This window comes from Stenella coeruleoalba (assembly GCF_951394435.1).
Source record: "Stenella coeruleoalba genome assembly, chromosome: 6".
Lineage (NCBI taxonomy): Eukaryota > Metazoa > Chordata > Mammalia > Artiodactyla > Delphinidae > Stenella > Stenella coeruleoalba.
In genome coordinates, this window is record NC_137151.1 from 89,548,450 (window position 1) to 89,574,157 (window position 25,708).

At 39.1% G+C, this 25,708-nt stretch overlaps 1 protein-coding gene across 5 annotated transcripts in view; it reads right to left on the bottom strand.

Annotated features, from left to right (window-relative positions):
- Nucleotides 1-25,708, bottom strand: part of HECW2 (HECT, C2 and WW domain containing E3 ubiquitin protein ligase 2) — a 416,399-nt gene that overhangs the window by 231,561 nt on the left and 159,130 nt on the right. For all 5 annotated transcript variants that reach the window (XM_079924631.1, XM_079924629.1, XM_079924628.1 and 2 more), the window contains exon 2: nt 17,120-17,446. In XM_079924631.1, the coding sequence (XP_079780757.1) occupies nt 17,120-17,411 (292 nt within the window). In that variant the 5' untranslated portion in view covers nt 17,412-17,446. The remainder of the gene's footprint in view (nt 1-17,119; nt 17,447-25,708) is intronic.

Genomic DNA, 25,708 nt, shown 5'->3' on the forward strand with positions numbered 1-25,708 from the left:
TAAATTCTTGGTCCATTACTTTGGCTATAAAATGAGGATACTAACAACTGCCTAAATTAGACACTTGTTGCACTACACAGCATCCATCTCTCGCCTCATTCTCCGCAGTGTAGCTTGTATAGCACCACCCCACACACACACACCTCCAGGCAGAACCTGGTTGGTTTGGAGGATAATTTGCATATGCCATTCTCTGGGCCACAGTTACTGGTCCAGGGAAGGGCTAGGTTTGCTTGGTTCTTTTCAGTCGCTGACAAATCCTAACTGATACACTACGCCATAAGGTTGTTTTAAGAACTAAATGAGGTAAGATGTGTAAAGCACCTGGTCTAATGCCTGGCAAAAATAAACTTACAGGGGCTTCCCTGGTGGCGCAGTGGTTGAGAATCTGCCTGCCAATGAAGGGGACACGGGTTCGAGCCCTGGTCTGGGAAGATCCCACATGCCGCGGAGCAACTGGGCCCGTGAGCTACAATTACTGAGCCTGCGCGTCTGGAGCCTGTGCTCCGCAACAAGAGAGGCCGCGATAGTGAGAGGCCCACGCACCGCGATGAAGAGTGGCCCCTGCTTGCCGCAACTAGAGAAAGCCCTCGCACAGAAACGAAGACCCAACACAGCCATAAATAAATAAATTTAAATCATACGGGCTTCTAAGAAGACCTCTGCTTAAAATAAATAAATAAATAAATAAATAAACTTACACTTATTAAATGTTTGGCAATACTGTGGAACATGGACCGGACTAGAGCATGTTAGACTGACGACATTACTTCTGTAGCTAATAAAAAAGACCTAAACAAAATGAGAGTCAAGAGGTGACAGTGCCAAGAATCACTGCTAACTTAAAACTTACATCGCTGAGTAGCAGATCAGATGTGCAGGTTGAGAGAGGGGGTAGAAGTCAACACCTTGGGCAAGGTTGTCAAGCCTGAGAAACTAAAAATAAAAAAAGCATTTCCACTAACTAAAACAGGGAAATGAAGAAGAACTGGTGTGGCATGTCAGTCAATTTGTTTTGAACAGGCTGAGTTTGAGAAATGCGTACAATATTCAGAGAGACATGATCTCGGGAACTTTCAGCAGAGGTTGGGGCTAGTTAGTGGTGTGCTGGTAAACCAGCTCTGGGTGAGTGGGAGGAAGCCCTGATTTGTAATGTTTGCCCCTTTTTGTGGTATAAATGCTCTTATTGCACAGCTGCCTTCATGCTACTTACATGAGCCAGGAAGAGATGGCTCCAGTCACCCTTGATGAAAATAAGCTTTCTGCTTAGACTGGCAGTGAATGAAATTGTTCAAGGCGAGAGGTTAAAAAGAAGAGAGTTCATAATGAAGCCTGAAGAATACTTAGAGGATAAGGGTGAAAAGGGGGGGAGTTTCAGCAAAGAGGAAAAGAATGAATGGCCAGAAAACTGGGGGAGATGGGACAGTGTCACATCCAATGAAGAAACAGCCTCAAAAACTGGGGGCAGTGGACAGCACGTTAAGGCAGAGGGTGTGGACCAAAGAAAGGCCTAGTGTCTGACTTTTAAGAGTATTGTCGACTTGAAGTGCACAGTTTTGGTAAATAGTAGGGGAAGAGAGACTCTATTGTAACTGCTTATAAATAATTCTCTATATATGTCATTTTTTCTTCCTATCCTTTTCTTTTTTTTTTTTTTTTTTTTTTTTGCGGTACGCGGGCCTCTCACTGTTGTGGCCTCTCCCGTTGCAGAGCACAGGCTCCGGACGTGCAGGCTCAGCAGCCATGGTTCACGGGCCTAGCCGCTCCGCTGCATGTGGGATCTTCCCGGACCGGGGCACGAACCCGTGTCCCCTGCATTGGCAGGCAGACTCTCAACCACTGCACCACGAGGGAAGCCCCTTATCCTTTTCTTAATAGAGATATTAAAGAAATTCTGTTGAAATATTTCAGCTCATGGACACTTGGGTGCTGGTCACGTCTGCCTTTAGAAAACAGTAAATTACATCAGTTACAGTTTAGAGAAAGATGAGTAGGCTTGAAATTTTATGGCAAAGGAATTTAATAGGATCTAAGCAATCATATTAGATCCTCTCAGCCTTTCCTATGCTCAGAGCTTGTATATACACTCGGCCCTGTGGATTTAAAATCCCAAGGAATGGGGTGCTCCACTGCAAAGGAAGCACAAGAAGTAACAGAACAATATATATCTCTGTGTATCTGATAAGAAGTCACCAGAAAAAATGTGATGGGTTAAATGGAACTCTTTCAAGAACCATAAACAAATGTTAAACTCTAGGTAAAAATGCATACTGTAGTGTTTAGTAGTGAAGTGTACACTGATGTTTGCAATTTACTTTGAAATGCATCCAAAAATAAGACAGATTGATCAATGGATAGATATGTGATGAAATAAATATAACAAGATGTTCATTGCATAATATAGGTAATGTGTATATGTGTGTGTTCACTGTACAATTCTTTCAAAATTTTCTGTATTTTTGATATTTTTCTAATAAAAATATTGGGGAAAATGCAAATAAATAAATGGAACTCTTTCACTGAAGTATTGCTCAAAGTGACAATAAGTATTGGGTTGGGGGGTATTTTAGACAGTGGTATAAAAACTAGTAAAAACTGATTTATAAAATAAATTTCTATAAGCTTACTTTAAAGGAACTAACTCAGCATACACTACAGAATCTTCAAAGATGAATTGATTTTCAAAGGAGGCACAGCAAATACCCATTTAACAAACTCCGGTGTAACCGAAAGGCTTACTCGGGACAAGCAGAAAGACTGAGAAAGAGAACAATCTAAGAACAGTGGGAACCGCGCCAGACCCTGAGCGCACGCCCCTGGGGGAGCATGAAATGTGCAGTTCTTCCAAGCATCCCACCAGGCTGAGTGGAATTTTAGTTTCAAATGATAGGTTTTTTGATATAAAAACAGCCCCTAAACACAAGCCAACTTCTTCTCTGGCACTCAAGCTAAGACAGGAGTCTGTTCCGATACTGGAAGAAAAGCTATAGCTGCACTCAACTCATTGTTAAGTTGCATTGCCTTCCTTTTTCAAGGGTAATTTCGACTACACTCAAAAATCACCTGCAGGAATTGACTTTAGCACCTAACTTCCTTTAAAAAGCAACTCCACTGTGGAGGAAATTCCTATAGACACTATTTTTTCTGACTATTTCACTGAGTAACCATGGGTACATTACTTAATCCATCTGGGCCCTCAGCCTCTCATTTGTTAAATGAGGTCAGTGAAGTAAATGATCACTAATTTCTTTTCTAAATCTAAAACCTCTACGACACTATCTTTCAAAATAAACTTCAATAGATGAATAATATATTTTAATGATTCCAAATGACAAAAAAACCCCACAGTACTTCACTACCAGCATTTCCTTAAATAAGTAACAAGGTTTCCTTACATTTGAGTGAAACTTACTTAGAATGAGGAATTCTGGGGTTCTGTCATTAGCACCCACACAATGTGAAGATGATAATGTGGCTGCTTAACTTAGCATTATTGCCGTAGTTAGAAAGACCAACAAGTAATAATAATAATTTCTAAAAGAAATTTCCTTAGTTGCGTAGCACTCCATTCAGGCAAATGATGGGCCACAAAACTCTAAGTTAGCTGACATATGCTGACCTATAACCTTGCTTAAATCAGCAGTTACAGTGGGTCATGTGCAAAGCACAGTTCACCTTGTTTATCCCTTTGAAATGGCTCAGGAATGACAGGGGTTTTTTTTGTTTTGTTTTGTTTTTTATTTATGGCTGTGTTGGGTCTTTGTTTCTGTGCGGGGGCTTTCTCTAGTTGCGGCGAGCAGGGGGCCACTCTTCATCGCGGTGCGCGGGCCTCTCACTATCGCGGCCTCTCTTGTTGCAGAGCACAGGCTCCAGACGCGCAGGCTCAGTAATTGTGGCTCATGGGCCCAGTTGCTCCGCGGCATGTGCGATCTTCCCAGACCAGGGCTCGAACCCGTGTCCCCTGCATTGGCAGGCAGATTCTCAACCACTGCACCACCAGGGAAGCCCCCGGAATGACAGGTTTTGGCAGTTAAAGTGAACAGAGAAAAAAATGGCTGTTACACAGCCCCAAACTAAGAGTTTAACCTCCTCCAGATGTTCCCTGAATTCTTCAGGCTCCCCTTTTCACATGAAATGTTTTATCATGTCAAAAATATGCCACAGACTTACACTTAAAGAAAAAAATCTATTTGGATGCTTTAAAAAGATACACACTAAATATTTAGAATCCTATTAGTAATGTAAATTCGCAGTTGGGAGTTTCAAGATTTTTTTAGGTTAGTCTTTCAGTAACATATTTGCTTCTATATTACACCTTAATGCTATAACTATAGTCTAAAAAACTGTTCTTATTTTTGTAGAGTAAAAGGATGATCATTCCTTGATCCATCAATAATCACATAATAGCACTTGTTCATACTAGAACTGTAATAGTTATATATTTCTGAATGACAAAAACACTACAGATATTCTCCATGTCAAACTCACAGCCTTCGGGAAAACATCCAAGAGTGCTTAGAGTAGCAGATGCATATTTTTGAAAACAAGAGACCAAGAAAGGCCAATAAAGTGAGCGTTTAAAGCAGTAACAGTGAGTTCAGGGAGCAAATTTATTTCTATTTAAACATACAGTGCTTTCTATATATTTTTTTCTTTTTTTAAATTTGGCTGCTTTGGGTCTTCATTGCTGCGCACGGCGAGCGGGGGCTACTCTTGGTTACAGTGCATGGGCTTCTCATTGCAGTGGCTTCTCTTGCTGCAGAGCACAGGCTCTAGGCGTGTGGGCTTCAGTAGTTGTGGCTCACGGGCTCAGTAGTTGTGGCTCACGGGCTCAGTAGTTGTGGCTCATGGGCTCAGTAGTTGCAGCACTCAGGCTCTAGAGCACAGGCTCAGTAGTTGTGGCACATGGGCTTAGTTGCTCTATGGCATGTGAGATCTTCCTGGACCAGGGCTCGAACCTGTGTCCCCTGCATTGGCAGGCAGATTCTTAACCACTGTGCCACCAGGAAAGTCCAATGCTTTCTATATCCAAGATAGAATCCATGGGGCTTCCCTGGTGGTGCAGTGGTTGAGAGTCCGCCTGCCAATGCAGGGGACACGGGTTCGTGCCCCGATCCAGGAAGATCCCGCATGCTGCGGAGCGGCTGGGCCCGTGAGCCATGGCTGCTGAGCCTGCGCGTCCGGAGCCTGTGCTCCGCAACAGGAGAGGCCACAACAGTGAGAGGCCCACGTACCACACACACATACACACAAAAAAAGATAGAATCCATGGCCTAAGGAAACAGGACTCTAAAGGCCAACATATTGTATAATAATTGGGAAAAACCCTAGAATGACAGCACTTTATTAAATATAGATATTTTTTAAATTCTTTCAGATGCCTGGTACAGGGTAAACTCCTAATATTGTTGCATGAACAAATGAATGAATGAATACCAAAAATAATCTTTTGAATAAAATCATTAAGAGAAAACTACATAGATGGCCAACAGGCACATGAAAAGATGCTCAACATCACTGTCATCAGAGAAATGCAAATCAAACCATAATGAGATATCACTTCACACACCTCACATTTGTTAGAATGGCTATCAACAAAAAGAACCCAATGCGGGGTGGGGGAATGGGATGAATTGGAAGATTGGGATTGACATATATATACTAATATGTATAAAATAGATAACTAATAAGAACCTGCTGTATAGCACAGGGAACTCTACTTCACTTAGCTGTACAGTAGAAACTAACACAACATTGTAAAACAACCATACCCCAATTAAAAAAAAATATGGACATGAAAAAAAGAACACAGTAACAAATGCTGGTGAGGATGTAGAGAAAAGGGAACCCTCCTACACTGTTGGTATGAATGTAAACTGGTGCAGCCACTATGGAAAACAGTAAGGAGGGTCCTCAAAAAACTAAAAATAGAACTAACCTATGATCCAGCAGTCCCACTCCTGGGTATATAAACACTAATTCTAAAAGATACATGCACCCTAATGTTCACAGCAGCATTATTTACAATTGCCAAGATATGGAAGCAACCTAAATGTCCATCAACAGATGACTGGATAAAGAAGATGTGTGTTTGTGTGTGTGCACACACGTGCACACACACACAATGGAATACTACTCAGCCATAAAAAAGAATGAAAATTTGCCATTTGTAACAAAATCAATGGACTTGGAGGATATTATGCTAAGTGAAATAAGTCAGACGGAGAAAGAAAAATACTGTATGATAGCACTTATATGTAGAGTCCAAAAAATACAACAAACTAGTGAATATAATAAAAAAAGAAGCAGACTCACACATATAGAGAACAAATTAGTGGTTACCAGCGGGGAGAACGAAGGGGGGAGGGGCAATATAGGGATAGAGAATTAAGAGGTACAAACTATTATGTATTAAATAAGCTACAAGGATATATTGTACAGCTCAGGAATTATAGCCAATATTTTATAATAACTATAAATGGAGTATAACCTTTAAAAATTGTGAATCACTATATTGTACAACTGTAATTTATATAATATTAACATCAACTATACTTCAATAAAAAAAGAAACATAACATGAAATAATCTTCAATAAAAAAGTATTTACTTTTGTGTCATAACTGCTCTAGCCTAAAGCCTATTCTTTAATGAAATTGATTGATCTGCATGAATAATGCGGCACTGAAAGCTGCTCAGGACACTGCATGAACAGGACACAGTTAAAGAGTTAAGAGTGCAACTGAAGAGACAAATGTGGAAGAAGATAAATTACAACACAGTGCAATCAGCACTGAAACAGTGATGTGAAAAAGTTTCTAAGGGAGCAGGAAAACGGACTGATTGCTTGAAACAGATGGCGGGGTGCATGACAGAGTGGGTGGCTTCTGAATCCTGCCTAAAAGGATACACAGAAGTCAGCCAGGAAGAAAGGGGATGGGGACAGAGGCGCAACCTTCAAACATTGCACATGAAGCCCTTCATGGGAAAGACTGCATCTGCACGTGCAATTCCCGCCTCATAGAATGACTCTTTGACCTTCTTGGTGAAGCCCGTTCTATACCCTTCCCATTCCCGAATCCACCTCAAGCATTAAACTGTTCCCCCACCATGCTCTCATGGCCTCTGTAACGTTGTTCTGAACACACTGCATCATGCACCCCACTGAACTCTGAGCTGATCCATGTTGTATCCTATTGCCTAGTGGCAGACAAATAGGAGGCTCTCAAGAAATGTTTGAAGTTGATGTGGCAGCTACCTCCTACAAAACAATTCCCCTTGTATACATATCACAAGTGTTAGCTTGTTCCATCTTCCTCGCAATTGTGTAAAGTTGGTATTGTTCCCACTTTGTATATGAAGAAACGGAGGCTCAGAATGGTTAAAAAACTCCCAAGCGCCAACTAAGTGACAGAGTCAGAATCTAAATCCATGTCTGTCTCACACCCCAATTCCAAAACCATCCTCTTATCCACACTATTCCTGATGCTGAGTTGATGGGTCCACGAGACTTAACCCAGTTCAAGTTTGTTTGTAATTAAGGTATTAGTGTGGTTTTCATAATGATTTTATGAACTACAGTAAATTGAGCAAATATGACCATCTATCATATTTACTTGTTGTTTTATAAATTTTGATGTAAGAAAAGAAAAAATCAGGTTTTCTCAATGAGTAGATAAACACTAGGGTTTGCAATTCATAACTGAAATAAAAAATACAAATCAGTTTTTCTCAATGAGCATGCATACATTGAGAGTTTGCAATTCACAGTTGAAATAAAAAATACACACAGAAGGTCGAACTACAAGAACTCAGAGGAAGAATTCCTTAATGTCACCATTAAAACTGTGTTACAACACTCTGGCACTCACAACTTAAAGCAGACTGAAGATGAGTTGTTCTATACAGTTTCTCTGAAGTCCATATGAAGTGAAGTGAGTCTGTCGTTATTCAAAAATCCAACAATGTCATTCAGATTGTAGGAAACAACTGACAGAAATTAATATAATGACTTTGATAGTTATCACAGCTCTATACCTCAAAGACTGCCAGGATAAGCCTGGTTTAAACTAAAGATACAAACAAATGGTACAAAATGAAATAGAGATTGTGTGAGAGTCCATAAAGGGGAAAACTCACTGGAGAAAATGAAGAGAAGATTTCAGACATACCTGACATCTTTTATCATTACCTACATTAACCAGAAAAAAGAATGATTTGATTTGGTAAATCAACAAGGGTTTGAAGTTAAAATTTAAACTCCTCCTACTTGCTTCCATTTATTTTAGAATGCAGCTTCGGGGGGTGGTGTGTGTGTGTGTGTGTGTGTGTGTGTTGCAAGAAAGTCAAACCCCATGTACTCTAGTTTTGCTGATTCAGATGTCTTTTCTTTTCATCCTTAAATTATTTACTCACTCAATAAATTGTTGCTTTAAGCCACTAAGTTTTGTGGTGGTTTGTTATGCAAAATATATAACCAGAACAATTCCTGTCTATGAAAAAAACACAATAATAATAAAGACAATATGGAAGAAAGGGTTTAAAACAGGATGGAATTAAATGTCAACAATAAAAAAGAAGATGGGGAGGGAAGTGATTGTAGTGAATCTCTCCTAAGATCCTTGTACAGTTTGAGAGGTGCTTAAATATATTGATTCATTAAAACCTTTGTTAATTATACATGACCTGTATTTTAGGGTGACCACTAACAGACTAGAACTAGAATGTTCAACTGCCAAGCAAACAGATTGAAGAAGAAAGCGGGAGGTAGGGATGAGTTAAGGAAACTCATCATTTCAACTGAAGGCATAAAAGTAGAAGGAAAAAAATACCTATGAAAAAGCAGGCAATATATAGAAAACAAAATAAGATGTGGAAATAAATTCAAATATATGAAAAAATAATACCAAATGTAAAAACACTAAATGCACCAATTTTAAAAGATGGTCACACAGACTGGATAAAAATCATGAAGCTATAGATGATTTACAGCAGGTATATCTGAAGCAGTCAAAGAATGGCTGAAAGTGAATTGGTGGGAAAACATACATCAAGCAAAAAACTAACCAAAAGGAAGCTGATAGGACAACTGATAACAGACAAACTGACTTTAAGAGAGATATCAGGATAAAAAGATGGCATTATAAATGTTCTTTCTTTATTGATGTGCCCACTATTTAGTCCTTAGGAAAGTATGAAAAGCCAATTAAAACAAACATTACAAAATTAGCATGTGTGGTAAGGATTATTTTGTACTCAGTAATGGGTTATATCAGAATGAAACATTTGTAAACCTCAGGCCATGGTATTTTCACAAAATATTTACAATTATTTAACATTTAATAATTATGGCACCTACGTAAGCCTCCTTTAGGGAAAAGTGACACAAATCAGCATGGGGGAAAAAAATCAAGTAGTATTTAGAGAATAACTGGCTAGAAAATAAAAACCATGTCACTCTATGGAGAGAAGAATGCCTGTTTCAAGTATTGCTTTCAACCAGTATGTTAGGGGATAAAATATACTAAAGTGTCTTCAGTACACTGAGCTATACAATTTTTTGAAACCTACATCATGTCCAGGGAAGTGTTCCACTACCATTTTGAACTCATGGACTCCTCTGTGAACCAAATCTTCAGCATGCATAATAAAGGAAGATCCACGATCATCTGGGACACCAATGCAATGCTGTGAATTCAGATTCCAGTAACTGCTATTGTGCATCCATAATGTTGGGTATTATCCTTGGTCCTGCCCTAGATGTGTCCTCTCATTCAGTCTTCTGAACACCTTGCAAAGTATATCCCAAAGTATGACACTTTCTCACCTCCAGCATCTATTCTTGCAGCGACTATGGAAGACCAGACGTTGTTAGCAAGACACATCTACTATGGCAGAGATACCGACTCTCACCAAATGGCCAAGGGCTTCTCCTCATTTCCCAGTCCCCATGAAGTTAGGCAGATCACGAGACTAGTGCTGAACGACGGACTCTGAGCAGAAATGAAATGTGCCACTTTGGGGACAAAGCATTTAAGAGCTGGTATAAAAGTCTCCAGCTCTCTCTTCCCTCGACACCTGCCCAAAGAGGCCCTATGTTCCAGATGGTGTAATGACAAGATGGTTGAGACTTTAATAATCCAGTATGGCAAAAACCAAGAGGTGGTAAGCCTGAGTCCCTAAAAGACAGTACAAAGCAAGCCCCCATGTTGGATACATAGCATTAGTAATAAATCATCTTTTGTCTGTTAAGCCACTAAGGACTCAGGAGTAGTTAATTACTGTAGCATAATCTGACCTATCCTAACACAACAAGGTAACAAAAAGTAATTTAGAGTTAAGTTGTTCCAAAAAATAATTTCATTTCCAAAGCTACTATTTTCTAAGATAATTTTTTTTTTTAATTTAAAGCCATGAGCTAAAACAACACTTCTTTGGCAGTAATCATGTAAAAATACCCCCAAAAAGAGTTTAAGAACAAATACTCTTAACTGTTTTTGACAGCTGTTCTGGAAACTAAATACCTAACACATAAATTATTTGTTCCATTTGACTGAATTTCAGATTAAACGGCAGCTTTCCTATCACCTTGGAAAGCACGCTGGTTTAGAACCTACATAATATTCATCTTAGAACACTGCATTATTTAGCATTCATATTTTAAGTGCTTTGTATAATTCCTAGAGCTCAATTTCCAAAGAATGGATTTTGTTTTCTGTAAGCAGAAGTAAGCTAGTATGCCACTTTAATCTGGAAATCCCTTCTTATGGACTCACTCAGTGGGTAAATTCGTGCTGCTGCTTTAGACTACCAAGGAGAGGATTTCATTATTATTTACAGTAGCCAACATAAGGATGACAGTTTACAATCAGCAGGTCCTTACAATGAGCCCAGGTACCTTGCTAAGAGCACTGCGTGCATTATCTCATTTAATTCTCATGATACTGGCACTTTCCTTAGTCTTTTTTTTTTTTTTTAAGATGAGAAACCTGAGGTTTAAAAAGATTACATAATTCTCCCCAGCTAGTAAGTAGATCTGAATTTACTAGTCTGTCTGACTCTAGAGCCTGTCCTCTTAATCACTGATAACCTCAGAATTTCTCAAAGTGTGCTGCGTGGCCCATCCTGGGTGGCCCATAGACACAGTTATTACTAACTGTTAATGTATGTTAGGAAGAAACATAGCTAACACAGCAAGCCTTTCCCAGACCTTACTGCTTAGAACAAGGTCAGGGTACATAACCAGTTTGCTTTCTTTTAATCAGATGGTTTAAAGAAAAAGATTAATAGCACAAGTGATAATCCCAATATTGCAAAAACCAAGAAAGTGCTGAGAAAATAACTAAAGGTTGAAAACCACTGGACTGTATTTTTCAACACAGAGGGGAAAACATGAAGACTGGGACACAGGACTCTTAAGTCCCAGCCTTGACTGACTCCAAGTAACTGAATGGTATCACCATTCTGGACCTCAGTTTTTAATCTATAAAACATCAGCTTAAATTTGGAGCTCAGAAATACATGATCCCAATGCCTTGGATAACTACTGCAACTTCATTTTACCATCCAAATGCAAAGAAGTATGAAAAATGTCATAATACATAAGCCAGGATTTTTTTAAGACAGGGTCAAAGTGCAATTGTTCTGCCATCTATCTTTGAAGACACAATCAATGCACAGGACTGAGAGGTATACTCAAAGGACGGTCCAGACAATGCTGATAAATTATTTATCTGTTACCGGTCGATGACAAGATAAGAACCTTGATCCAAAATATGAAATACCTACATCAATAGGCACTTTATTTAGTTTAGATGATCTTTTAATAGCAAGATTTTCTCAATGAAGGAAGCTGTTACACTGATTTACATTCTGGAGAATGTTTCTTATCGAGTTACAGATCAGTAACAAACAGTTCAGAGACCAGCACTGTGAGAAGCACAGGTGTACAGCACAGTGTAAACTTCTAATTTTCATAATGTGCATTTTCCCAGTTCTGTTCAGGTACCTGAAGTTGCCTGCACATAAGAAATGGCAAATTAAGATTCTTGAAGTGTTTCTCTTTTGAAGAGCCAGAAAAATGAGCACAAGATTAAAGGTTAAGGGGAATTAGATAGTGAGCCTGAAACAAATTTAATATTTTCTGCCTCCACTTTAAAAAGTGTCCACTTGATTTTTCGTGGAAAGCTGTTTGTGTTGAGTACCCTAAGGGTTCTTGCACAAGATAAGCATTTGGTTCTTTTTATTTAGACAGCTTAGGAGGAGGCAATGAGTAGCACTATTAAATTTGTGAGGGGTCGATTCTAATTTTAGATACCAACACTAAATTATAAACCTAGTGATTTCTGGAAACCATCTGCAAGGCATTAATTGTTGTAATTTGGAGATTTGGGGCTATAGGTACATTGTGATCATCTCTGGAAATCTCAGGGTGTATATGAGACTTTCTGGAAGGAGAAAATATAATTAGCTTCTGCTTTAAGAACCATGTTCACACTCAAAGTTTCCCCAAATGGTGTTCTGATATTTTCAAACTTTTTTTCTTTATATTCCCAATAGGATCTCTACATTGCTAAACTGCCTAAAGAAAGATGTATGTTTCTGATCCAGAAGGATATGTTTTCCCTCCAGATAAGTAGTGCTAAAAGTCATCTGGAACAAGCTGTACAGTGCAAAACGTTATTAGCAGTTAGCGAAACAAAAACAAATCACACTTCTAGGTAGGAAGAAAATGTAAGCCAAGAGAAATACATCAAAATGAGGAGTGTGCCAATAAGCCACACCTCTCCAGGCCTATGTTCCACCCAAATCCTTCCCCTTTGGGACTTATTTCTATAGAGACCATCTCTCAGTTCCACAAATAAAACTAGACATTGCTAGGAAACAGTCCAGCTTCTCAGGACACAGCTGAAGAGGAGTGGCTGCTTCCTACTAAGAGATATAGAAACCTGAAGCTATTCCCGCTATATGTGCTTCTACGAAACCTATTTCACAGAGCCTGAGAGAGAACTTATTATGCATATTCCTCTTTAGTCATAACAGCCTTAAATTTAGGACGTAACTTGGACCCCAACATTCTTTTCCCCATCTTAGCCCTGCATTTCCTCTTTTCTTTCAGGTCTTCTCTAAATGCATCATCTCACCTATCTTCCCTTCATAGGGCCCAAGAAAATTGTTTTGTACGTTTTCAAATTACTAACTGCTCATTTGAAAGATTCTTCCCATCATGTCATTGATTCATTAAACTCTTGTAAATTTCTGCATGGCTTGGAGTTACAGTGTTCAAATTTTTTATGTCAATTTTTTGTTACTTCTTTTAAAAACAACTGAGTGGCTGAGCCCAAGCCCTCACCCTGAAGCAGTAACTATGGAAGTAGCCCACTCACTCTTCATCCTGCCTTTAAAAGCAGTTGTGTTCCTCCTTTCCCCTTTCTCATCATAACAGCCACCCCAATGACTCAGTTAGGAATAACCGCTGGTACAAGAAAGCCTCACTAATGATGACTTAAACAGAGGTGAAGATTTTTTTTTTCATGCATAGCAAGAACTTTGGAGTTCCAGTCCAAGCTCTTTCTTCTCTGTAATTCTTGGCTTTTAATTTTCTTGATTGATAACTTATGGTTGCTACATGGATGCCACAACTCGAGATATCACATCCTTTCACCAGAGTCCCAAGTACAAGAGAAAGGGAGGTTTAAAGACTCTCTTCATGAGGCTCTGGTTTTTCATTAGAAAAGGAAGTTTCCCCAAAGTCTTTCCCTTACATATCACTGGCCAGAACTGGGTCACATGTGTACTCCCTGACTACTCACTAGTTGGACTACCACATCAGTTTAGACCCTTCCTGAGTCTGGAGAGGGCCTGCCTGCCCTGAGATCAAGGGCTTGCTGCCCACCCCCTGACCCCATAAGGAAGAAGGGATCAGGAGATGGCTGCCAGCTAAAGACCACAGTGCTGTCACCCGTCCCTCACTGCATGGGATGGCAAAGTCCCCACAGAAGTAAGGCTGTCTCCAGTCCAGAGGTCAGAACAGTCCATCCTAGCCCCAGGAAAGAAATGGATATCTCTGCTTAAACCAAGGTCCCTGTCACTCACTTTGAGGTCCCAGATAGCCAATCTTTCTTTTAAACACAGCTGTGGTTCTGCAACTACATAAATGAGCCATCCTTAATGTTCTAGATGTTAGGATGTGTGCCTTTTAAAGCCATTAACTGTGGAAGACCTGTTAAAACCAACAGCATGCCTGAAAATACCACATACCTCATTCCACCTACATGATACTTTTATTTCTGAATTCTAGTCTCTGTGTTCATCCCATCCCCTTAAGAGGTCTGAGGGTGCCAATTCCTCACACCTTTTCCATGCTAGGGATCTAAAACTATTAGAAAATACACTAAGAAGGAGACAAACATATGGGACTCAAACTATCATTTATTATTTATTCAGAGTTCTCTGGAAATGGCTAGATGCAGAAATTAAGTGGAACCTCTTACTGTCTACCCTAAATCAAAAGCAGGGGAGAAATTTCTGCTTCAGGCCATGTTGCAGTAATTAGTTCCAGACTTGCCTTCCTAATGAAGCAACTGTAAAACTAGAAGGCAGTGGTTTTCTGACATTGCACAATAGATTAAAATCCCAAAGTGAAGGGAAACTTATAAGTTGACTCCACGACCACCCAGATCTCAGCTGGGGGACAATTTCCTGGCAGTTCTGATGGGCTAAGGAGGCATCAATCAGAGTTTGGGTCAACTGAAGTGACTAGAATCTCCAGGCAAGGCACTGGAAAGGAAAGAGCTATGGGGGAATGAAGGCCAGAAGTCCACATGGGGATCCCCCATAAGCCCTTGGCTAAGGTCTGGGCTGCACATGTGCAGGGCAAGACTACCAAGGCTTCTTTCCAGAGAGCAGCTGCTACAGGACTGAGAGTGTAGTGGAGTTAAAGAAGTCAAGTAGTGCTGGAGAACACTGAAGTTACAGCTGAGCCAGAGAGAATGGTTAACATTCCAGGCATGCAGCTAAGACACCAGAAATGCCACTACTTAGGAATAAGCACAAAGTCCTAGAGTAAAGCCTAGTAGACCTACTCTAACAAAGCCCCAAACCAAGCCCTAACAAAGTCCATAGAGGAGACCAAACGTGAAGGCTGAATGCCATCAAGCTAGAAGTGCTGCATAACTACACTGGGCTTTCCATAGATCCATTCTAACCAAGTGTTACATCATACATAGAAAGCTCAAGGAAATAAATATGCCAACTAGAATAAAAATTAACATTAAAATAAAAAGTATGCCACAGAACTCAGGATTTCTACAGTACAGAATCCTCAATGTCCAGTGTAAAGTAAAAAGTTGCTGAATATACAAAGAAACAGGAAAATGGGACTCATGGTCAAGAGAAAAACAGACAATAAAAACGGACCCTTAGATGACCCCCAGAGATATTGGATTTAGCAGAGAATTTAAAGCAGCTGTATTCAAATCAATTCAAAGACCTGAACAAAGATATGGTCTGACAGACTTAAGACATAGGGACTCTCATAAGAGTAATTAAAACTGTAAAAAGAGAAATCCATATTCTATCAATGAAAAGTCAAATAACTGAAATTTTAAAATCCATTGGATGGGCCTGACAGGAGAATGAAGATAAAAAAAGAAAAAGTTAGTAAACTTGAAGATAGGTAAGTAGAAATGGTTGAATTTGAATACCAAAGAGATTAAAGAACAATTAACCAGAGCCTCAGGATCTTGTAGAACAATATGAAATGATGTAACGAATGTGTAACTGAAGTCTCAGAAAAACAAGAAGAAAGTGAAAATAGATAGAAAAAATATCTGAAAATATAATGGCCAAAATTTTCACAGTTTTCATTAAAAACATTTACTTAAAAAACTCAAAGAATCACAACCAGGATAAATAAAAAGAAAATCACACCTAGGTACATAATAGACACACTGCTGAAAACCAAGATAAAGAAAAATATGTTGAAAGTAGCCAAAAGGGAAAAAAAGAAACACATTTCATATAGGGAAGCAAAAATACAATGAGGATACATAAGAAAGGTACAGAAACAGCTTGAAATAAACTAAAGAAGAATAGCACTTTTCAAAAGAGATTTATTTCCTAATTCTATTTTCCTAGCTATATCTTTGGACTAATTCCGGATTTAGGACTCTGGCCTATTCTCTAGAAAGTGAAATATAAGAACACCAAGATTTTGTGACTTTGGTCACTTGGGAATAAGATAAACTCTTGTTGTGGAGCACAGGCTCTAGGTACACGGGCTTCAGTATTTGCAGCACATGGGCTCAGTAGTTGTGGCTAACGAGCTGTGGAGCGCAGGCTCAGTAGTTGTGGCGCATGGGCTTAGTTGCTCCACAGCATGTGGGATCTTCCCGGACCAGGGATCGAACCTGTGTCTGCTGCATTAGCAGGCAGATTCTTAACCATTGTGCCACCAGGGAAGCCCCCTTTTTTTTTTTTTGATTTTTGCTTTCAATTAAAGTAGATACTTATATTTTCTGGAATGTGCTACTCATCGTGCACTCACCTATGAATAACAGATGCAAATCAGCTAAACAGAGCTAGGACGCTTTCATTAAAACAAATAGTAACCTATTTCTAAGTCATTTGTTAGGAGAATATGACACTTTCTTTACCTAATTGATCTAGGACACATCAAGGAATTTTGAAATAAAAAGATACTTTAGACTATAAGTTGTTCTTAATGTAATTCAACCTTCTGAAAGAGCACATTTTTTCATATCAGTTATCTAAGTCTAAACATCCTTTTCATCGGTTTAAAAATACTAGTAAATGTTAATAGCCACCTCTTTCCAAATGTGATTATTGATCAAGGGCAAAGTGAAGTTTTAAAAAGAAAATACTGCAGGTTCTGACATTTAATTAAGGTAGAGATATAACCACAGTATTCATATCAGCAAAAGGTATTTATAATTGTTGACTGCCCCCCCACCCGCCCCAAAGAAGAAGAAAAAGTGCCTAGGATCTGGCTGCTTTAAATTATGTGTATGAATTTCTTCCCAGGAGAAAACACAGAATAATATAATGTCAGAGTGAAATGTATGATCAAGTCACAAGCAAGTCCAGTTCATTTGACTCACCTATGTGATAAAGTCCAATCCAATCACTGGGGTCCACCTCCTCTTTAATGTCCCAGAAGATGATGAGGTTCTGAGCTTGCCCCAGCGTGTACTCATACATGCTGGCAGTCAGGCTGGAGCGGCTCTCAGAAGTCACCAGATCGGTGTCGCTGTTGGCCCGCTGTAGAGTCATATTCTCGGGCATGGAGCTCTGGGCGGCCAGGCTCTGGAGGTTCTCTGGACTCAGTGTGTACCGCATCTGGGGATTTCGACGCCTCACAAAAAGCAGGTGCTCCCGGGCTGAGCTAGCCATCCCGTCTGCCTCTCTGAGGTTGGCTTTCTACGAAGCTGTGAGAGACAAACAAGCACAAAGCATTAGTGCTACAATGCAAGGCATTAAGTTTAAGCTTCCCAGATAAAAAGACTTTATGAGTGTTTGTTAAAGCTTAACCATGCAATAATCTTCTGCTGTCAAAATAAAACCTATTATTCTACTGTCAACTGATGATTGTCAGAAACAACTTCTATAGACTGAGGTCACAAGACGGCAAAGGCCATCAAACACCTGTGGCCCTCAATTTCACTGGGCACAGCTTCCTCAGCAATTAAGAAGGAGATTTCCCTACCATCCCTTTTACGGCTATTCTTTCTCCTTCAGAAATGGCATCCTCCTCTCCTTCACATATTCATTTGCTGATGCAATTAAATTTTAAAATAGCAAGACAGAAAATTTTGAGAGATGTTCAACAGAGTTGAAATATACTACTGAGGACAAGTTCTATTTCCTTCCCATAGGAATGAAACTCACTAAACCCTTTTTCAGGAGCTTGCTCAAATGTTACCTCCTCACTTAAATAGAGTTGGCCATCCTGTTTAAAACTGCAACAGCCAAGCATTTCCCATCCCTCCTTCCTGGCTTTACTTTTCTCAAAAGCAATTACTCTGATCTGATGTACCACCACATAGTACCATGCACTTATTTATTTGGTTACTGTGTACTTTCCCCCACAAGAATGTAAGCTTGGGGAAAGAACACTCTTCAATAAAAGGTGATTGGAAAAATTGGGCAACCATGTGCAAAAGAATGAAACTGGACCACTGTCTTACACCATGCACAAAAATCAACTGAAAATGGCTTAAAAACTTGAAATAAAGCTCCGAGAAGAAAATACAGACCAAAAATTCTTTGACATAAATCGTAGCAATATTTTTTTGGTTCTGACTCCTAAGGCAAAGGAAACAAAAGCAAAACTAAACAAATGGTATCTAACTAAACTTAAAAGCTTTTGCACAGCAAAGAAAATCACTGATGAAACAAAAAGACAACCTACTGAATGGAAGAAAATATTTGTAAATGATATGACTGATAAGGGGTTAATATCCAAAATATATAAACAGCTCATACAACTCAGTATCAAAACAAACCAAACAACCCAATTAAAATATGGGCAGAAGACCTAAACAGACATTTTTCCAAACAAAACATACAGATGACCAACAGGCACATGAAAAAATGCTCAACATCGCTAATCATCGGGGAAACGCAAATCAAAACCACAATGAAGTACTGCCTCACACCTGTCAGAATGGCTTTTATCAAAAAGAAAACAGATAACAAATGTTGGCAAGGATGTGGAGAAAAGGAAACCCTCCTGCACTGTTGGTGGGAATGTAAATAGGTACAGCCACTATGGAAAACAGTATGGAGGTTCCGTAAAAAACTAAAAATAGAACCAACCACCATATGATACAGCAATTCCACTTCTGGGTATATATCCAAAAGAAATGAAAACAGGATATCAAAGAGGTATCTACACTCCCGTGTTCATTGCCGCATTATTCACAATAGCCAAAATATGTAAACAACCTAAGTGTCCATCAATGAATAAACGGATAAAGAAGATGCAATACATATACATACGATGGAGTATTTTCCAGCCATGAGAATGAAGGAAATCCTGCTCTTTGCAACAACACAGATGAACAATGAAGCATCATGCTAAGTGAAATAAGTCAGAGAAAGACACATACTGTATTATCTCACTTATATGTGGAATCTAAGAAAAAAGTCAGACTCTTAGAAACAGAGAGTAGAAGAGTGGTTGCCAGGGGCTGTGGGATGGGGGGTAATGGGAAGGCTGCTGAAAGGCTACAGACTCTAAATTTTCAGATGAATAAGGTCTGAGGAGCTAACGTGAAACATAAATGACTACAGTTGATAACACCATATTATATAATTGAAATTTGCTAAGAGAGTAGAATTTAAATGTTCTCATCAAAAAAAAAAAAAGTGAGGTGATAGATGTGTTCATTAACTAGATGGTGGGAATCCTTGCACAACGTATATGTACATCAAATCACCACAATATAAACTTTAAATATCTTACAATAGTATCAATTATACCTCAATAAAGCTGAAAAAAATAAAAAAGAATGTAAGTTTCACAAATGCATCTGTTTTGTTCAATATTTTATCCCCAGTGTTTCCAACAGTGCCTGGTACACAGTAGGTGTCAATAATTGTTGAATGAAAAGATCACTGAACAGTGAGCATCCTTGTGCTAGATACTCCTTAAGCTCCTAGGAGATACTCCTTACTATCTCCTAGATGCTCATGACCTACACCTTGAGTCCCTTTGCTGGGCCTGCCCTTTGCCAAACCTATTTCTACCATCTAGACCCACAGTAAGCTATTTCCTTTGGCTCCCACTTGGCCTCCATCTAAAGGAACAAAGCTTTGCCTGTTCAAACTTAGATCCAGTCCCCTGTTGGTTCACTGAGTCTAGTCCTAAGATATCCATTTCCTTCTCCATTGCCAGGCTCTGACAGAGATTCTTTCTAAGACCTCTGTACTTTACTCTAGCACATTTGAGGTTCCATCTGCCAGTGCCTTTCCTGTCTGTCCATGGATTCACACTCCCTCACCCAGACCCCACAGGCTCTACACAGAATGAATCTGGCTCTCCTCTCACTACCCCTTTCAGGACTACATCATTCACTAATAGGTTTATGGATTTAACATTTACTCTGCATCCCTAGTATGTGCTGGTCTCTTTAATATACTACATCTTTTCCGAAGGCCACTCCTGCAAGGTGTCCTAGAATGTCAACATGAACTTTCATGAAAAAAAAAAAAAAACTAATCTTGGGCTGAATATTTACGTTATAACTAATAATCTTGGATACCAAGTCGGAGGTAAGAAAAGAGGAGGGTTCCCTAATTTCTCCCATCCCCTCATCCATTTCACAAACACTTGGGTGAAGGGGACATTCTACCATTGCTAAGGTCATAGTACTTGCAAATGTATCTATTCAATTAATTTCTGGCATAAAGTTGATCTCATATTTTTAGCACGATCCTTTGAATTAAAAAATCACTGGGATTGGTGGGCAAGATGTCCTGTGTAAAAAGGACAGAAATAAAACGAACAGAGAAACTTAATACTCCTCTTCATAAATTTAGCACTTGCTTCCTTATGCGGTATATGGTAACTCTGACATCATATAACCCATAACTGTTAAACCACATCAAATCCATGAAGTCTAAAATTCAGGTCAACCTCGAATCTCAGGGTTTCATGAAATTTTCATTTTAGTGGATTTCGACAGGCCGTTCTTTGTCTATAAACCCAGAGTGAGTCCAGCACCACATCAGCTTCAGCAAGCACTGTAAATAATTAACTCCTAACATGTTGTAGTCAAATAGAAAATGCAGGCTGGACATAACTAAGCTACTTCCCTGAAAGAAACAGGCCAGAATCTTTACAGCTTTAAGCCACAAAAAAGAACTGAAAATTACTCTGCTCTAGAAAAAAAGGGGAAAAACAGGGATGTACACTAAAACTGTTTTATTTTTTAATGACCTCTATTTAATCAGAGAGATAGGTAAACACAGTGGATAAGAGAATAAGCTCCAAAGTCTGATTTCTGGGTTTCAGTCATATTTCTACTATTAAGTTGCTCTGTGATCTTGGACAATTTATTTTAACTCTGTGTGCCTTCACCTTCCCATCTGTAAAGTAGGGACATAATAACACCTGGTTCATAGAATTTTGGAGAGAACTAAATGAATCAGTATAGTATAGAACAGTGCCTGGCATATAATAAGTGCCCAATCATGTTTAGCTATGAATATTATTATGTGACTACATTCTACTTTAATTATATAAAGTAGAACTGGTTTTAATCCCCTTGATTCCCCCACTTATTGGGAGAGTAGGCTATCAGTATCCACCATTATTCAAAGCACAATCCCAAAAACAGAAAGAAGAAAAAAAAAAAAGAAAGAAAGAGACTGGTAGGCACTGAGGAAGAGCTATCCTGAAGCCCAAGCCTTAACTCCATAACAGTGGCCTGACAAGGGCCATTCTCTGGTCCTCTAGCCAGAGATAAGGGTTGGAATTTGACTTTCTCACCATTATTGGCTTCATTCATTCATTCAACAAAATTTTATCGAGCACCTCCCTTGTGAAAGGGAGACACGCAACAGACAGGTCAAAAAATAAGACAGAAATGTGCAAATCTGCTAGTTTAACTGAACCCTGCAAATAAAAACATATGGAGCATCTATTAGTACACATCTGGCATAAAGCTACAAAGTATACTAAACAGAAAAGAGAGTGAGGTTTTCTTTCAAATTCTTTCTTTTCTTTCCCTAAGGCATGTAATTTACTCTATAGGAACTTGACTCTGGGGGGAAAAGACAAATACATATATGAAAAAATTCAATCCTGTACTAATGACACTTCATTAGTGTACAATTTGTCCCCACAAGTATGTGATGGAGATAATAAACGCTCATGAGGCATCAGGAAGTGACAGTAATATTTATAAAGTGTTTTACATTTTTCAAAGCATTTTCACTTCTATCATCTCAAGTGAGACCCAGAATATTATGAATTAAATTTGAGAGATGCCATCATCTCTGTTTTCAGATGAGAAGACTGAGGATCTGTGAGGCAAAAGGTTAGCTGAAGGAGATAAAAACACTTCGGAAGTGGTTATATATTTGAGGTAAGTCTTAAAGGGTTAGAGGAGAAGAAGAACTATATGAAGAAATGAATGCATTCTAATTGGAAGGATGGATATGGAGAAGCAACCAAGGATGAGAATATGAGAAGGAAGAAACAAAATAGAAAACAGAGGCTCTGCAGAACCCTGGGAAAATGATGGGAATCCTCCAAAGGAACCAAGCAGAAGCCCAGGGAGAGAGGCAGGTCTTAATACTGCCACTGAAGACATATGGTGAGCCCAGACATGACTCAAAACATACTGATGCCCCATGAGGTTAAACCCACCCAAGGTCGCAGAGCTGGTAAGTGACAAGGGTAAAAATCAAGATAAAATAGGAGAGAGAGAAACACACAGACACACGAAAGAGCGAGAAAGAGAGAGAGAGAGAGACAGGAACGGGGAAGAGGGAAGGGAAGGGGGGAGAAGGTGGGGAGGAGAGAAAGGGAGGGAGAGGGAGAGAAACATGTCTTGAAAGTCAAGGAGAGATTCTGAGGGAGAGCCTCAGATGTTGCAACTAACGACTGAAAAGTTACCATAGCACCTGAAAACTAGGAGGACATCCTTGGCCTTAGGAAAACCTTTTACATGGAGTGGTAAAAGTGGTAAAAGCCAGACTGTTGAGGTTTGAGGAAGGAGGCTGGAAAGGTAAATGGAGGTAAAGAGTACAGACTCTTCTTCAAAAGGCTGGACTGTAAAGGGAAGGAGAACACGTGGTAGAGGGTGATGTGTACTGAGACAGGGTTGGGTGTGTTTGCTTGTTGTTTTTCAGCCTGAGAGAGACTTTTGCATGTTTATAATACTAGCATAGGGTCACTAAGAGCTCAGGAAATATCTGCTGAATGAATGAATAAATGAAAATTGAGAGAAAGGGCCAGTGAAGAGGAGAGGCTGAAGATGTAGGAAAGAGAGGAGATATATGATGGAGCAAGATGACTGAGGAGGAACAAAAGCTGGAATACACAGGACAGGAAGAGGATTAGTCTAAACCAGCACTGCCCAATAGAAATATGCTGCAACCCACTTATGTAATTTTAAACTTTCTAGGAGCCACATTAAAAATGTGAACATTTTAATCATCACATATTTCATTTAACTCAATATATCCAAACTATTATTTCAACGTTAATGTAAATAATTATTAATGAGATATTTTGCATTCTTTTTTTTTTTTTTTTTTGTAGTAAGGTGTTTAAAGCCAACACATATTTTATACTTAAAGCACATTTCAGTTCAAACTAACCACATCTCAAGAGCTTGAGAGCTTCATGTGGCAGGTGGCTCCTGGTCTGGACAGTACAGATCTAAACCACGGGAATGCTCCCAGCTTCCAAGACAATCTGCTTCCTTTTCAACCTTATCCCACCAGAAAGGCCCTCAATGTAGCTAAGAGGAAAACATCATTAACTAGCTGACAATAATGTGTGAATAACCAAGAATTCCTTAATCCTTCCCAAGGGTTCTTTCCATGCATTTTAGCATGAAGATGCTTTTTATCCATTATAGTTTGTTACATGATATTGAATATAGTTCCCTGTGCTATACAGTAAATCGTTGTTGTTTATTTTATAGATGGTAGTATTCATATGTTAATCCCATACTCCCAATTTATCCCTCCACCTCCTTCCCCTTGGGTAACCATAAATTTGTTTTCTATGTCTGTAAGTCTGTTTCTGTTTTGTAAATAAGTCCATCGGTACTATTTTTTAGATTCCACATATAAGTGATATCATATAATATTTGTCTTTCTCATGAAGATGCTTTTTGAGCCAAATCTCTACTTGGTATATGAAGACACCCAGTCTGGGGTAGAGAATTTTCTGGGGATAGATTTGAGGATGGGGAGGGTAACAAGTCCCAGAAACTCTTGGTATCTTTTAGCTTCTTTTCTTCAACCTTGAAACTACACAGTCTTCAAAAGCAGGAGCAGTGCTCCAGTGGAGCTTACGTATAACAGGGGAAGAGATGAAGTGGGGAAGTGATCGGGTTATCTGTATATTTCTTTAGCAAACACTCACGTGGCACTCACTCTTTCTAAGTGATTTACAAATATATACAGGTTACCTGTAAGTCTTCTGTGTTTACCTAAGTAACTGCATATACTTAAACTTCACCCTGTCTCAATATATTCAGCTATTAAACGGAGGTAACTTTAATGTAACATGCAAGGCCATTTGCAGGGATTAGGAAAATCGTAAGTGAGAGTTATTTTTTAAAGTAACTACTGTTATTTTAATAAACAAATAATATAGTTCTGAACTAATTAATGCAATTAATGCCTGGGGTAGCTCTCCAGGCCTAAGAGTCTGGGGAGAGGAACTAAGACTTAGAAGACAGTTAACAGAAATCAAATGCTAAAGACCATCTTTACACATGAAAACTCACTGTGAACTCTGCCTAGTGCTGGATGATCCCATACTTAGGAAAGAAAGGGAAAACAGTTCATGCTCCCCTACCTTCCTATTCAACATGGCTCCTGGCTCCCAGAGCCCAGAAATCAGCTACATTAGGATACACAGGCCTTCGAGTTATAGCTTAGGAACTCATCCACAGCTCTTAAAGAATTGTTTCCACATAAACAAAAATTAATTCCAACTTCCAAACCACCCCACTTTAAAGGAACTTTTAGAGCCTACCACTCACAAGCCGGTCACTGCATGTAGTGAGATGTGAGACTAGAGAGAGAAGAGAAGATTAGAAGAAACTTGGGCACAGAATGTTAAGTAATTCATTTGGAACCTCACCAATGAGCAGGGAGCCATTCCAGGCTCTTGAGCAGAAGAGTCAAAATAGGAAATTTAACCATGGGAAACTTAATCTGAAAGCTCACGTGGGGCTGATTGTAAGAGGAGAAAACAGAGGTGGGGGAACCAGTTAGAAGCTAACTGATTAGTTAAGACATCCGGCACTGAGTGCTGAAGAGTGGATTCAGCAACACAGGAAGGAAGTATATCAATCAGGAATATTTCAAAGAAAGAACCCGAAGACTTGGTGGCATATTGAATACAGGGGATAAAAGGAAGGAAGAAATTAAGACTCAATTCTGGATTTTCAATCTACGCGACAACAGAATCCCAGAAACATTAATAAGGCTGAGAAAATCAGTACTACTTTGGGTGAGTTTAAAATAAATGCAATGTATCCAAGTAACTATATCCCAAAGACTCTCGCGAAGGTGGGCCCCAATTGCTGGTTATTATGAGGCCAGGGATAAAACAAATACTCAAATGCAAGTTTCTGCTTACTAATGGGCTTAGAATTTATTAGTTAAAATTGACTATGCCGAAGTATCTCTAAAAGGCTCAACTCAGTGTTGAAAAACCTCACTCAGATGTTTTACTTTACATAACTTAGATCAATGGAAAAGAAGTAAAATCAGAATGCTGAGATTGTGATGAGAGATTATTTCCAAAACTGCTTTGGAAAACTTCATTTTTCCCTTGCAATATAAGTAATGTATTTTTTAAGAGTTCATGTTTCCGTAATAAATTAAGATCAAACCCCATGCAAAAATGAATTTGCAAAGTTGCATAAAAACTTTAACAATCAAGCCACTCTATCTTCAGCTAAAATCTGAGTTTATAACTACCTTATTCAATG